The 16,832-nt window shown below is 26.6% G+C and overlaps 1 protein-coding gene across 4 annotated transcripts in view; it reads right to left on the bottom strand.

Moving 5' to 3' along the window:
* The window catches only part of LOC107441800 (U8-theraphotoxin-Hhn1c 2), a 58,315-nt gene extending 51,521 nt beyond the window's left edge, over positions 1–6,794 (bottom strand). For all 4 annotated transcript variants that reach the window (XR_015435569.1, XM_087168036.1, XM_087168038.1 and 1 more), the window contains exons 1-2: positions 6,636–6,794; positions 3,172–3,271 (exon numbers count right to left, since the gene is read on the bottom strand). Coding sequence is in view for 3 of the 4 variants with exons in the window: in XM_087168036.1 (XP_087024162.1) it covers positions 3,172–3,271; positions 6,636–6,683 (148 nt within the window). In the remaining variant the exon portion in view is untranslated. The remainder of the gene's footprint in view (positions 1–3,171; positions 3,272–6,635) is intronic.
* Between the last annotated feature and the right edge of the window lie 10,038 nt (positions 6,795–16,832).

The following is a 16,832-nucleotide window of genomic DNA, read 5'->3' as shown; positions in this document are numbered from 1 at the left end:
TATCCTTAAAGTTTGAACCTTAGAGATCCCAGAATACGGGAAGGTATTTTATTAAATGAGTATTGTCTTGGACTGCATCACAATAGCTGCATGCTGCTGATGTTTTGTTAAAGAATCTCTGATGATAGAACCCGAACACTCCATGACTTGTAAGAAATTGGTTGAAATAAAAGTTTGTAAGCAGTCTTCAAATCTTAGGATCCTTAAGGAGTGTGCGTCGATCTGCTTTTGTCGCTTACCCTAGGATTATGTTTAAAAACTCTCGTAGTGATCTGCTTAGCAACAGATTTGATCTGAGATTTATTGCTTGGGACCTTTATATCCTGTCGTCAGAATTGAGTAGCTGCTTCTGCATCCAATCTTCCTCCTCGTTACCGTTTATTCCAATGCGATGCTAGTCTTAATTTATACGAAGTTTATTACTTCAGAAATATTTTATTTCCTGAATTATTTGTAATTTAGGAGTTGAGTATTCCAGTGGAGGAGAGAGAATCTTTAAAAATAGGAATGTCTTTCAAAATGTGCATGGATTTGAATGAAATAAAATGATTAGCATTCAATAAATAATTCGGTGATTACTAGTTGTTTAACTAGTAAAATATATCATACGAGCTACACGGCAGACCGTAGACGCGAAACTAAAAAACTTAAATGTGTTTCAGCTTAAGCACTATATTTATTTATGAACTTTACAAGAGTATTTTTCAAAATTCTATATATATATATTGTATATATAGATCCTACATATGTTATAATTCATACCAATGTGAGCCCTGACCCAATTTATACGAAGTTTATTATTCCAGAGATATTTTATTTCCAGAATTATTTGTAATTTAGGAGTTGAATATCCCAGAGAGAATCTGTAAATATCTTGGCAGGTGGTATCAATAATAGGAATGTGTTTTAAAAGGTACATGGATTACAATGAACTAAAACGATTAGCATGCAATAAATAATTAGGTAATTAATAGTTGTTTAACTTGGAGTAAAATATATCATACGAGCTACACGACAGAACATAGACAGGAAACTAAAAAATTTAAATGTATTTTACCTAAAGCACTACATTTACTTATGAACTTCGCAGGAGTAATTTTCAAAATTTCAATATGCTTTAAAATTTTTATTCTATTTATATATATAGGGATCTCTCATTGTAAATATTATTATTCATATATATAGAGAGAATGAAATATAATATATATTATAATTCATACTCTTATACCTGGTATACAAAGGTGTATTTACTAGTCCATTTCATGTTTGATGATCATTTACACATCACCAATGGCATTTTTAATTTTCATTGTTAAATATGAATTTTTTCAGTTTCTAGATTAGATGTTATCTGTTTCAAACAACAAGAATATATTTCTATATAATAAACTCGTAAGTACCGCTATTGGTATTGAACTTTATGTTTATTTTGTTTTGGTGCCCAAAAGTCTGTAGACTTAGAAACCTTGCAATAGAATCGTGTTTGAACAAGTGTACAAGAAGTATGTTTAAATACTTTGTCTTGCTTAAAGGTCTTGAAGAATTTGGCTTATTTAAATATCTATGTTTCGTTATGAAATTTACAGGAGTGTTTTACTAAATTCTGATATGTTTTAAAATTGTTTCAATTTTGAGGGCTTTTTTGCAATTTTTTTTACTGGTTTTCTTCAAATGACCTAAAAATTGAGTTATGTCAGGTGTAGAAAAAAATAACAAGTACCGAATGAGTAAAAAACAACATTTACTAATTATTTTAATAATTATTAACTGTTGAATTTGCAGTAAAAAATGTTATGAGAGCCAGTGTGCTGCAAATAAAAACAATGATGAATAAAAACCAATACCGCCGGTTGGGGAGTGCAGTCAGCAGAAGAGGTCTCTTAGTCTATTTACAAATTTGAATTTCTTTTTCAAATTATTTTAATGCTTTAGACATTCTTTGCTTACTTTGTAATTGGTCAGTATATAGAGCATTCGTCTCCCAGAATGGCGACTAGGTTCGAATCACAGCAGTGGCTAACTGTTTAACTTCTGCTAACACTTTGCACTGTTTACAGTGCTGACTTAAAATACCCTCATTGGTTGACGGCTCTAGGGTATACTTCCCATTGGCTTCAGGTTAACCGTGGTAGATTTTCATCGTTTTCTTTTCCATCGAAAAGTCTTCCACGAAAGCTAATTTTTCCCAATGCTTGATCCAGGAATTCATTTGTCTTCTAGGTTGGGCTCAAAGTTACAAGGCTTAAAAATCATAAGCTGAGAATTGAGTAGTGTGCTCAACAACGATTATAAAATATGAAATGAAAAATTAAATATCTTTAAGAGAATTCTAATATACCTTTAATTCAGAGTATATTTTAGAATCAAAATAAATTATTAGACGTAAGAAATAATGCTTTGTACAGTAAAGAGGCAAATAAAACATGTTCGGTGCTCGTTAGGTTGCAAACATTTCACGTATCTTTAAAATTCAGTTATTGAGAGGATATTTAATGCCCTATGTTTAAGTGTGTCATCGTGCAGCTATTCCACAAAAACGTTTTAATATCGCCACCTAAAACTTAAGATAAGCTAAATCTGTTCTCATTATTGCTTTGGACTACAAACTGTTTCAGAATAAATAAAGTAAATTATTAGCGTAAATAAATGATCACGAAATCATCCAGAATTACCTATTTTTATATTCACACTTAACTTAGGCTTAATCTAACTGGAGCACAACCAAGTTGTAGAAGCCGATTTCAGAAATTATTAGAGTTACAAACATTTCTTACTTTTTCTTTTGGTGATGTATTTTATTGAATTTGCAAATTAGATAAGTTCAATATTGATATCCACAAAAATAAAAATAGTTGCGAAATTAATAAAAGTAATGTTTTGGAAGATTTAAGAGTTTACAAATATCTGAAATTATAATTTTAAAAAATTTAATCCTCTTGTAGTTAGCCCTATCAACTTAATTTCGCTCTCTTTTTTTTAAAACTTTGAAAGAAAACACGAAATACTACAGTATTTTTTCCCTTTTGACTCTATGTAGAAAATCTGTTGAAGAAAAAAACGTAGAAAAAATTTAGATTTTTTTGCTAATTGAATGATATAGATATAACTTCAATTATGTTAATAATTAAAAAGTCTATTTTTGTGATAAAATATTAGTACAGAGGTCCTCACCTTCTGATCCTAGCTTAGTACACACTCCTTGTACTCCACCTCCTTTACAACATTCATCCTCTTTGCAATTACCGTTTCTAATACACCCAGTTACAGCAGTCTAGTTAAAATACATCAGAAGTAAAGAAATAAAATTTAAAATAATACTTCGGAAATCGTTTTGAGAAAAATACACTCATAGGACGTGGATAATATTTAAAAAAATTTAACAAAACGTATGCGTATAAATGAATATGTGTGGAGGAAACTGTACTGACAATAATGTATTACACAATATTTGTTGACTCAATCTGTATAGTATATGTAAATAACTATTCATTTCATTAACTCACAAAATTACCGTATTAATTTAGTAGCGTGATAAGCAAAAATCAAGCTTAATATAATTTTTTTAAATCAAAATTATTTTGCGTTTTTTTAAACTTTGATTTTAAATATTTATAGTTGAAATCAGCTTTATTTCCAAAGAAAAAAATTAATTGCTAAAATCATTTCGTTTTTTAAAACTGATTTTTTAAAATGTTTTTATAAAAAAACAACTTGACAATTTTTTTATAATAAAAAGCATAGCTCTGTTTTTTTTAAGAGAATCGAAAGAATTCGAATAAGTAATTATTGTTGTTGTCAATCGTCTTAGGGTAGAAGTTAATTTCACGCATGAAGCTCTCCTTAAAAATATATATTCATATTTTTTTTTTTATACAAATTTTAGATTTTCCATTTTTTTGCTAAAATTCGCTGTAAAAAACCCGAAAAAATACTGGTATTCAGTGGGGATTGTTGAATAGTCCTGAGAAATCGAGAATTCTTATATATAAATTTCGATTTCTCAAGAGCTATTTAACCAATTTCAATCAAATTTTGAATTTTGCCATGTGAAATTATATATTTTATATTGACGAAATAATTGCATACTACATTCAATTCAAAATTCAAAACATTTTAGACAATTACTAAATAAAATAATAAATTTCATTATATTTTTCTTCGGAGAATTATATATATATATATATATATATATATATATATATATATATATATATATATATATATATATAAACGTTTACGATGCTATTACATTAAGAATATGCAATATGTAAGCAAGAATGTAAAAGAGAATACATTTTGTATTACAATTTATTTTAAATTTAATTCTCGCCCTATTTCTTGTTCTTAAATATATTTTAATGATGAAATAAATATTCTGTTCTTTATTTATAGTAAAAATGATTATATTATTTAATGAAATGAGCAAAAATAAATAAAAATATGACGGAAAAAACATTTACTTATAATTATAAAAAAAAATCTAATATAAGAGAGTTGGAATTGATTTGATTTATATATTTATGTTTTCTGATTTTCTGTTTATTTCAAAGATATCATCGGTGATGATACCTGGCCCAACACTGTGCAATTTTATAATATAATAGTGGAAATGCATTATTTATGGCTCTGCGAAAGAGATAAGTACTGAATAAAATTGCTTAATTTTCGAAAGTTTTAACTAATATGATTTGACAGTTAGAAACAGTATTATGTCTTATGATTCTGAATAAAGTTTATTCTTTATTTTAATAGTATGAACCAATGAAAATAAGCTTTTAATGATCTAATTATTTTAGCTTTGTTAATTGCGTCGGTACATGCCTATGAATTTTGTGCATGATTTCGTAGCATTACTCGATAGTGTTTCAGTAACTGTTTTATATACTTTTAATCTCATTCAAAGAACGGGTATTCAGCTTGTCTTTAATAAAGTGAAGAGTTTACACGTGGTTGTGGTCAATTCTAAAATCATTTTTACTATCATCTGGAATTTTAGACTGTAGCTTTAACAGGTAATTTTGATCTCCAAACCTAAAAGACGTTTAAAAATTTCAATTTGGTTGTTTGAGAGATTTTTGATAAATAGAATTTTCTAATTGGACAAAGCATTATCAATTGTTATAAATTTAACTGTTAACGACTCTGATTCCGTCCAATAAATATTTAAAAGATAATACCAGTATGAAGTTAATTATTTTTAAATTGCAGTTACCCTTTTGAAATGCATTTCTATAAAACAAAACTCTATAGTTTCAAATAAATGATGATTTGAATAAGAATTATGTTTTGAACTGGAGAGTTAAACTAATGTTATATGACATTAATGTTATATGTTATAATGAGAGTTACATGTTATAACATGCCTCCAAAAAATAATTATAAGAGAAAATAGCCTGATTATAATAAATTTTAACAATCATGTGTTGGTTTCGAGCAACAACATCATGTCGAATAATTCTGAAAATAGATATACTTTGTTTTGCTGGGATGGATTCTAAAAATGGAGTTTTCTCAATCTTATAACGGAAAGTTACCAAGAAAAAAATAATAATCGATGAAAAATAGAATTTAGTTAATTTCATTTATTGTGTTAGCAACTGTCTTTCAGTTTTATGCTTTATTTTGTAATATTGGCCAATTCTGACTAATTCCTTATTTCACTTTTTCATGCTGTGCGAAGAACGGGTATTTAGCTAGTGACTAATAGTAACAATTTAGAACAACAATCAAACATGTCATTAAGCTTTATTTTCGAAACTCCTCTGTACATAATTTTTTTTATTCTTTTAGTTCTCATTATCTTCGAGATATTTGCCTGAGTAACAAGTTCTTTAACACTCGTTATCAGAACGTGAATTACTATTACGTGAGTAATTTGTATACACAATGAGGAGATAAGAAAAATCCGAGGTGTTAATAAAATTGAAACTCTAAGTTTTACTAAACTATTGCCGACTTTATGAAGAATCAAGGGAATCAAATTAAAGATAGCGATGATTTAGTTCTGAATGAATGACATGACAGAATAGAGTACTTGCTTGTCAACTACACTGTTTTGGAGAATTTGATTAAATATATTTCGAATTTTATTTCACAAATGCTATTTTCTGAAGGTTGCCCCAAGTTTTTTTCTGAATAAATTCAACTTTGATTACATATATTTTGACTAGTATTTTAAACTTTAAAAACAGGTCCCGTATCATATATTAACTGTTCTAAGCATTCTTTCCTATCGAATTGCAATGACGGCTCGTAAATTTGTCATAACTCGTCAACTCGTCTTAATCGGATCGTACAATGGACTTTAAGCTACAGTCCGGGGAGGTTAGGCATCGTCCTTCAACTGTTAAAAATGAGCTTAAAAAACTTGTAACAATGATGAGAAACAGGGTAAAAGAATTTTTGATTTCTGTCCTTTAATCCTATTATCAAATTTACTGAAAAGTTGAAAATATATACAATTTCAAATTATCAACATTCTTTATTTATTCTTTATTACAGCTAATGTTTATTTCTTACTGTAGATAGGGACATTGTTTTGATGTAATACCTTAAACGAAAATTTTAGATATGAAAACAATGTTTTCTTTTTAAAAATTTTCTCATAAGGAATAATGCATTTTTATAGTACTTACCCACATGAATGCCAAGCTCAATATGAGAATGAGACAAAAGAAATTCATTTTATTTTAATAGTTATTGATAGGTTATATGTCTGGATAGATAAGTTATAAATTTCAAGCCATTGCTTTCCTTTTATACAGCTTAGTTGAACATGATTAAGATTATTCATCCAGATATAAAGCTAAACTTGATTATTCTATTTTTCCATAAATTAAAATCGTGGTTTAGAGTCAAAGAATGAAATTTTGTATTTCAGCAGCTGTTTGGGTCAATAATGAGTTCCATTTGTGCATCCAAATAACTATTTATTTTATAGACATGATGAAAAAAGACACGTATTAAATTAAATGGTAGTGAACATTATGACAAAATTAAATCTCAGGTAAATAAGATCTTTTAAAAACAGAGGAAAATTAATATTAACAAATGTTTATTTAGATGATAAATACACAAATTTTTGCATCATTTAGGAAAAAATGTTATATTAAATAATAAATTTGAACAAAATTAAAATTATTCACCTGTTTTTAAGTAAAATAATAATCAAATAGTAAATAATCATAAGAAAAATATGAAAATTTTTTTTGAATGATCCTTACATAAGTGATTTCTATAATTTTGAAAAAAAAAAATCTTTGAATTCTTTAAAAAAATCGATATGCAGCGAAATACGCAAAAATTTAAACCAACATTGGTTCATAAATTCAACTTCTCTCCTGCTTAAACTACATAAATTCCAGATTGAAAATATCCTCCATATTTTGAAGATAAATATACAAATTCGTCATAAAAATCATGTTTATTCGCTGAAAGTACGTTTTTGCGTCGTCTAATATCGTAACTTAAAATACCGTCTGGCCAAATTATTTTGCGTAGTTCAGGTTAGACTCTTGAAACTTGATGATTAAATTTTGATTCATAAAAATCAGAAACTGTGCGGATAAGATTAAAATTTATTATAAGTGTTTACTCTTTTTTGCAAACAGTACATCATTCAATTAAAACAATTTTGTGCAGTTTAATCTCCCCCCCCCCCAAAAAAAAACTTGATTTTTAACGAAAATGAGGTAGTTCGATATAAAAGAAACAATTAAAAATGAAAAAATGAATAAATATGACAACAGAAGCTGACGGTTTCATGGGGTACCAGCTCCGGAAGCTATGCGGATAAGAATATAGAGCTATGCAGAAGAGCTATGCAGAAACTGTGCGGATAAGATTAAAATTTATTATAAGTGTTTACTCTCTTTTGCAAACTGTACATTATTCTATTAGAACAATTTTGTCCAGTCTAATTTTCCCCCAAATTTTTTTTTACAAAAATAAGTTTAGTTTGATATAAAAGAAACAATGAAAAATGAAAAAAATGAATAAATATGACAACCGAAGCTGGCGTCTTCAGGGGGTACCAGTTCCGAAAGCCTTAAAAGCAAACTTTTTTCTAATGAGAGAGCATGACAAATGTCTAAATTGCTCTCTCGGTATCCCAAAGGTTTTGTCAAAGTCCTGGAAGAGAATACAATACAAAATATATAAAATACATAAAGCAAATAGAGAAGTATAAGATCAAGTAAATACATAAGAATAATACGCACAGAAGCTTACTTGAAACAAAAATCCAATAACCAAATTACACAACTGACCACCACATAACAACTAAATTGAATTAAACATAAAAACAACGCCCCTTAATTTGCACAGAAGGAAGAAAAAAAGGACAGAGAAAAAGATCGGGAAAATGGTAACATCATTAATAGAATTGCTTGACTGGGGCAACTCGGTTAAGACTTCATTTTGCCCTATTAAAAGAAGACAAAACTAATAATTCTCAATCATTTTCTTAATTTTAAAATCAATAATACAAAAAAAAGAAAGGCCATTATTTTCTAAATTTTTTAAAACTTACTTGTTGCCTCGTGAAAATTTTGAACCATTATTGCAGATTTTATTAATTCTAAACAATTGAGAAAAAACTAAATTTCTGGAAAATTTTACAGCACAAATTAGTTTAAAAATTACTGAAAAAATGACTATAAATTTAAAATCCTCTCATTTATCGTAAACAGCAGTTTAAATTTGCTTGTCAATAATATCAATCTTAAAATTTAAATATTCAGCATTTAAACAATTTTCATTAGTCTTCTTCAAAATCAAATCTTTAGGATTTATATTAAAAATAAATATATATCTAATATATATCTAAATATATAAATATATATCTAAATATATAAATATATATCTAAATATATAAATATATATCTAAATATATAAATGTATATCTAAATATATAAATATGTATCTAAAAGCATTAAAATCATTATGCTCCTCAAGAAATTTAGCTTAAAAAAAGTAAAAAAATATTAGCAAAAGCAAATAAAAAAGAATTACCTAGTGGAATCTCTATATTTTGTTTATAAAAATTAAGACCATTAAAAAGTACATTTTCAAAGAAGATAAACTCACAAATATCCATCCAATAAGATTTATCAATATTTTCGTTAAATAAATATTTATCGAAAATGCCACTACAAATTTCAATTATATGTGCATGTGGTATACTGGTGTTCAAATTTTCAAAGTCGAAAGTATTATTATTAGAAACTACATTATTATTAATAAAATTCAAAGCATCATTGTTACAATTAATAACAATATTTTTCTCTCCTTTTCCCCAATCCTTTCCCTATTGCATTTCATGTATTTTCAAAAATGGGTTGAAGAATGAATAATAACTATGCATATTTGTTGTGAGAAATATGTATAACTTAAAAGTTTATTTTATTATAAACTTTTAAAATTTAAATAGTAGTTAAAACAAGTAAAACTACATTTTTAAAATTTTTGTGGCTAATCATTGTTTTAGAGTCAATCATTGATCCATGCTATTTAACTACAACTAAGAAATTTTTAAAATTTAAGTATTGAAAGAAATAATCTCTAAATTCTAATAAATTATATTTTTTAAGTTTAAACTATAGCATTAAAAGAATTAGGTGTATTGTATATTTATATATTTTCAGTTTATTTTTGATACGAAATGAATGCTTTTCAATTACATATTTTGCCATATATTTCAATACTAAATCACAAAAAAACTATTTTCTCAAAATTAACTGATGCAAAATTCCAAAGTTACATCTGCTAATAAAATCCTAATTGTTTAACTGTGTTATAAATTTCAATTGCGTCGATCAGAGATAAAGGTCTATTGAATTTTTAAGTTTAACTTTCACTCGATTAAGTTGTAGGCTTAAAAATAGATTTGGCTGCAAACAAAAGATTACAAAAAAGGTTTCTAAAATATCAGCAAATTTAAAATGTATACATTGGCGTTACTTTTAATGCAGTTAAAATATATTGAATCAAAGGATATACTAGTCGCAACTTTATATTCTATTAACAACTGGAAAATGAACTAAATGTATTGCTAAATGAAACATTTTAAGTTTATTCTCTGTCTGATAATTTAAAATTAAACATTTTTCAGTTAAAAATTCTTTTTAAACTAATAACTCTTCATCTCACATGAAATTTTTTTAGTTGAAATTAAAATAATTTTTTTTTTATAAATTTCATGTAAAAGTCATTAACATGAAAAAATGTTTACCAAAAATCCTATCTTAACATTAAGAAAAGGTTTCGTAGTTTTTTTTTCAAAATTATAATAAATTACGAGTTATAATGAAGTAAAAATCATAAGGAAACCAAGATAATGCATATTTATATAATTATAATTATAATTAGAGTTTCGATAATTATTTCTAGAAAATCTTTTATAATTTTCAAGTTTAAAACACATTCAATATCATTCGATGCATTTGATATTGCTGGAAAATATTATCTTGCAGAAAATCTACGACCAATCGAATTAGCATCGAATTGAAAATATCAATTTCCTTGATTCGATCTTGAAAACGCAGCTGTTTCTAACTTTCTGTATTATAAACTTGAGTAAAATTTATATTCTCTATCAAGACTGATTGATAAGTTGCGTAAGAAATTCATTATTTTCAACTTTCTTTGTTGATAAACTGCAAGTTGACCTTCAAGAAGATGGATAATTTTTGGAGACGCAATAGCGTTTAAACTTATTTGATTGCGCCAGATGGAAAATAGGATTCGTGTCTCGATATATGAGTCATTTTAAGAGATGGGAAGTTGAACTTACGCATTAATGTTTTCTCCAAAACAATTGGTTAATTACTAGTATGTTGGCAAGTTGAACTTACGCATTAATGTTTTCTCCAAAACAATTGGTTAATTACTAGTATGTTGGCAAGTTGAACTTACGCATTAATGTTTTCTCCAAAACAATTGGTTAATTACTAGTATGTTGGCAAGTTGAACTTACGCATTAATGTTTTCTCCAAAACAATTGGTTAATTACTAGTATGTTGGCAAGTTGAACTTACGCATTAATGTTTTCTCCAAAACAATTGGTTAATTACTTGTATGTAAGTATGAATAATCTTTTTATATAATAAAAGAGTTTCTTCTGCAACTCCTTTTTTATCCATTATCAATTACAATAAATTATTTGATCCACTATCTATTATTATTCATTCACATCAATTTTTAAAACCATATATCCCAATTCATTTACATATTTGTTCTCTATGGGAGGAATTTTACTTGCAATTTGGGAAAAAATCCTCATGCTGTAGGGTAAAAAAATTTGAGAAGAGATGTTTTTCTGTTCAAAGTTTTTCCTGTAAGCAAAATTTCTTGGGATGTAAATTATAAAATTGACGCAAAGTCATTCTGAGGTGTGAGGGGGGCGGGGTAATTTAGAAGGAATGAATGAATCAGAGAAAATAACTATTAGGGTTGTGACAATATGGGTATGTTTAATGCAACAGAACTGTTTTTGCTTTTACGTAAATCTAACATAACTAATCACATCCATTTTCAAAATGTTTGTATGACTTTGTTTTCAAATTTGGCGATGGTTAAAGCAAAGAATTATTAATCTCACCTTCTTAAAGTTTCCTCCGATTCTTTTTATTGCCAATTTTTAATGAAATAGTTCAGTGGAAACTTTTTTGTTTGTTCTGAAAATGTCACTTACCTAGTTGTTCCACTAAGCTTTTCAATTAATATGAAAATTTTATATTTTCTGTTTAATATTATTTGTTTTCCTTTTTGGTAGATTTACTTTACTGGAGTAAGCAATGTGAAAAATAGGATTCTGAAAAATATTTATGACCAAATATATTGCTAAAGAAATCAAGAGGCAAATTGTTCTTCTATAAAATTGTCTTGAAAATAAATATGCAATGAACTTAAAGTTAAATTAATTTCTAGAGTTCTTTTTTGTACTTTTTCTTTTAGATATAAAATTAAAGCAAAATGGTAAGTATTTAAGTACTATAAAACAATATTCAACGCTTAAATCACTGCAATGGAATGAATAAGTATAACATGATTCTGTATTATTAATAAATTACTTTGTTAATTAATTGTATACAAGCGTTACAATTTGCATTACGCCGAAGCTGAAACCTTCGTATTAACATTGTTATACGAAATAAGTAGTAAATTAAAGAGCTAAATTGATGGATAAAAGGTTCTTAAGAAAGTGCACTATCCAGTGGTATTTAATTGATCGTGATGTTTAATGATTATAATTAATTCTGGTAATATACACTACCAGTATTATGGTAATTTGTGCTGTTTTAATTGGCATCAAATATGATAATGTAGGAACACAGATGTCTATGTTAGTTTATTTTATATCTGTTGCTCGAGAAGCGAGTTGTTATATGATATTTTAATACATTTTCTGCAGGGATTTACGCAAAATGTTTTTTATTAAATGCTATGTCATTAATTATCGCTTCGTCAGAGTTTGTCAAGTATGCTATTAGTTTATTATAAATCATACCATAAATTTTCCTCATTGTAATGTCTCAATATCACTTTCAATTCACAAAATAAAATTTTAATTCAGTCACTTTAAATATGAAATGAGGAAAATACAAGGACGGAAATTAGGTAGAAATTTATAGTTGTTATCAATATATATTTTGAGCATAAATATATATAGAAATACAGTCAAATTCTCTTATAGTTAGAATAAAGGGAAGATTTGACGAATTCATATCTTGTCCAATTGAACAAAAAAGAATTTGTATACAGATGAGCCAACAATGTTAAACTGATAATAAAAGAGTCGTGTGCAGTCAATTGTCTACAACTGATCATCCCAGCTGCCCAAAGAGCATCAAAAACAAGATGAGAATGCCTTTAATGAGATTTAAATTTTAAAAACAATTCCTTGAAAATAAAAAAAATAAGTATTATATATATATATATATATATATATATATATATATATATATATAATATATTGCTTACCTTTCAGTTTATGTAAAAAATGATCTAAAATATTTAGCATATATTTTAGATTATATTTATTTATATTTATATAACCTATATATATTTTAGATCAACATATTCATCAAACCTAAATGTTTTGACATTTTGTATTTTTGTATTAGGGAAAATAATAAAAACCTTAAGCACGCGCTGTATATGAGATCAAAAAGTTGTCTGGTAATAAAATGTTTTTTTTTGTAATTTCAAAAAAAGGAAACTGTACCCTATAAAAAATCTAAATAATGTAGAATTTAAATTTTTTTTTCCAGAGAACTATAAAGAAAGACATTTGAAAAGAAACATTTTATAACTATCTTAGATGGATAAATAAAAGTTTAACGAATAAAACTCAGCAAACGAATAAAAAATAATGATATGCAATACTTAGTTATAAAATATATAAACATATATACATATAAAAGTATTAAATATTCAGAAATAGATTAATTAGCTCTTTTGAATGAAATATTGAACTAATTATTTCCTTAATAGTTAAACCACTTACACCAGTTTACACCATTTGATTACTAAACATATTGATTTTCCTAATTTGGCTACAAATACCAAATGATCACAAAACTAATGGCTCGATTTGAAGCCTAATTTAATACAAAGCATTTAATATATTACACTAAAGTATTTATTCATTTGTTAACTAATTTAACTATCTCTCAATGCTTCACGTGTTTTGGAATTTCTTATTTATATGGAAATTGCGTTTCTTATTTTTATTATTAAAAAAACCCATAAGTATTGTTTTCATTTATACCATACAATTATTCTTACACCATTTGAATTTAATTTCGTTAAAACTAAATGCATATCAAAATTTAAAATATCAGGTTGAATATAATCCTTCTATTAATATGTTTATAAAAAATATTTTTGTCAAATGGCTCTTGGGGAAGGGATATACATTTTGCTTAAACCAACATTATGATTCTAGTTAGATTTCAACGTCAATTACCCACAATACTTCCTCACAATTATTTATTGGTCCCATTTTTCTGCACTTTCACCAGATTCAAAGCTATACTTTTTTCTGCACCCCAAACGAGTAAAAACTTTACAATTATCAAACATTGTTATATAAACTAAAACTTCATTGTATAAAATGATACACCATTATATAAAATGTGACATCATTTTTCATAATTTTCGCTTAACATTTATTCATTTGCAGACGAATATCAAGTTTTTCTTAAATATTTTATAAAAATTATTATAGAGGAAAAGCTGTTAACGAAAATACATTCACAAGTTTAAATTTTTTTGTGAGGACATTTTGATTTCTACCTTAGAAAATTAAACTATTTTCTCTCTTTCTTTTAAGTACATGCCTATTTTGTATTTGTGTAGGTACCGATTTAAACGCAATGATTGTAGGAAGGAGAAATGTCTTTTTTTTAATTTTTATTTTTATTTTTCGTTTGGAAACCTACCCTGAAAGCACCGTACTTAATAATGCGCTTTGCGTTTTTTCTTAAATAACTAATTTCAATAACTAATAATATTTTTGTTCAATAACTAAGATTAAAGTTCGCTAAAATTGTCAAAGTGGAATGTCATTAAAGAATTTTTCAATGAAAGTGCAAAGAATAAACGTATTACTTTAACCAGAAATACTCATTTAAATATATAAGATTATTTAATTCCTTTATTTCAGAATCATTTTGATGTTAGAAGAAACACTTTGTATCGTTTTTGTTTTTTTTATAAAGAAACTGAACTACTCAAATATTTCTTATCTGCAATAATTAAATAAAGAGTTTGTCTGTGTGTGCGTTTTTTTTTATAATTCAAGAATGGCTTGTTCTACCATCCTAAAATTTGGACAGTTGCTGCATGGGCAAATTTTGCGTCCGATCCTGAAATTTTAATTAATTTGATCGGTTTGGCCGTGAATGAAAAATAAAAATTTTCATTGGTTTAGAACTCGCCATTGATAAAAATTACACTGCTGCAGACGATTTTCTTCATTTCCAATTATTTTAAACATTACATCAGTAATATTTTGCTCTCATTAAAAAAAAAGGATTTTTTTGCACATACATTAAAATTTAATTATTTTTTATTCACTATGTCAGGTGAACTTCATGATCTGCATGAACCTGATAGCCTTGGCGGATCACGTCTCCGAATTAGTATGCCTAAAGTTATATGAAACCACGTATTTATTTACTTATGTTATGTTTTAAAAATACAAATCTATAAAACTGAATAATTTAAAATCAGCATAATTGAAAGAAAAAATAATAAGTTAAGTATTTAAAGGGAAAACTAAAGGAGAAACAGAATTAATTTGTAAAGGAAGGTACTAATTTGTAAAGGAAAAGTCTTTGTTTCGAATCGGGGCCCCCTTAGTTTACCGACAAATGGTACAATTGTACAATTTTGCTGAAACTCCGCTTCTGATAACATGATGATGCTTAATTAATTTTAAGATATTTAGTTTAAATCATTTTTATGTTGTGCTTATAGAGGATCCTTATATTTTGTATAAAAGAGATAATATTTTTAAAAAAAAATGATATGGTGTGTTTAGACAAAATGGATGAATTAAGGAATGAATTAAATACTTTTGATTTGTAATAATTGAAAAATTGTAGCTTTCATTTAAAAGAATCTAAAAAATATTACTTTTTTTTCTCTCCCTTATACTGTCAAAAATTTCGGATAAAATTATGATATAAAGTACCGGCACTTTAGGTGCATTATCTATAGGTGCATTATATATATATATATATATATATATATATATATATATATATATATATATATATATATATATATATATATATATTGTGAGGGAAGCTTTGCCTCTCCGTCATTAGCCGTATAGTTGTATAGTGTAATATATGAATATTCATTTAGGCCATTAATGAATGAGTTGAACAATTGAGTTTCCAGGAAATAATGTACAAATCGTTGAATGTAAATTTAGATTTTATTAAGCTTAATTTGTGAATTAGAAAATGGCCATTTCTTCATAAAAAAAATAAGAAATCCCTTAAAGGGATGAAATAACAATACTCTCTATTGAGAGATTATAAAGCCAGAACATCCTTTCTGACGGTTAGAAAATTGAGACTGGGAGGCCCCAAAGGGCTCCCAGCCTCCACAAATTTGAAATTAAAAGTCAATATATTTATTCCAAAATTTGGCGACTTATCATAATATATCATAGCCAAAAACAAAGCCAACTAGCATATCCACATGGGTTTAAAAGAACACCTTGGCGATCACGAGTCGCCAACAAATTTATGTGAAATATTATAACCATGCAACCGAAACATTTAGCCGTTGGAAAATTAGAATAAAAAGTTATAAATAGATTTCTGTTTTCGATTAGAGGCGACAGTGAATTAATATGTCTGCATAATAATGAAATAAAAAGAAAGTATCCGTTACATTGATCTGGAAGAGAAGAAATAAATATTTTAAATGTAATTCTATTAATAAAAATAAGCTTAAGTAATGAAGGAAATTTTTAATAAGATAGGAAATACATATGTAATGCCAAATTGTGGTATCACACACACACACACACACACACACACACAGATACATATATATATATATATATATATATATATATATATAAAAATCTCTTGTCACAGTTTTAGTGGTTAAACTCCTCCTAAACGGCTGGATCGATTTTGATGAAATTTTATATGTATATTCAGTAGGTATGAGAATAGGTTTATAACTAATTTTTTGTCCATTTTTTGGACAGATTTAACGTATATTTTAAATATATCTTTATTTAATCATATTCCAATCCAAACTAGACATAGAAACCTGATAAATCAAAAAGTAATATTCACGCA

The sequence above is a fragment of the Parasteatoda tepidariorum genome, chromosome 7 (genome assembly GCF_982258835.1).
Source record: "Parasteatoda tepidariorum strain Cologne lab strain chromosome 7, Ptep-v5.0, whole genome shotgun sequence".
NCBI classification, from domain to species: Eukaryota; Metazoa; Arthropoda; class Arachnida; order Araneae; family Theridiidae; genus Parasteatoda; species Parasteatoda tepidariorum.
The sequence above is the reverse complement of the archived record's forward strand: the minus strand, read 5'-3'. Positions and strand labels throughout refer to the sequence as shown.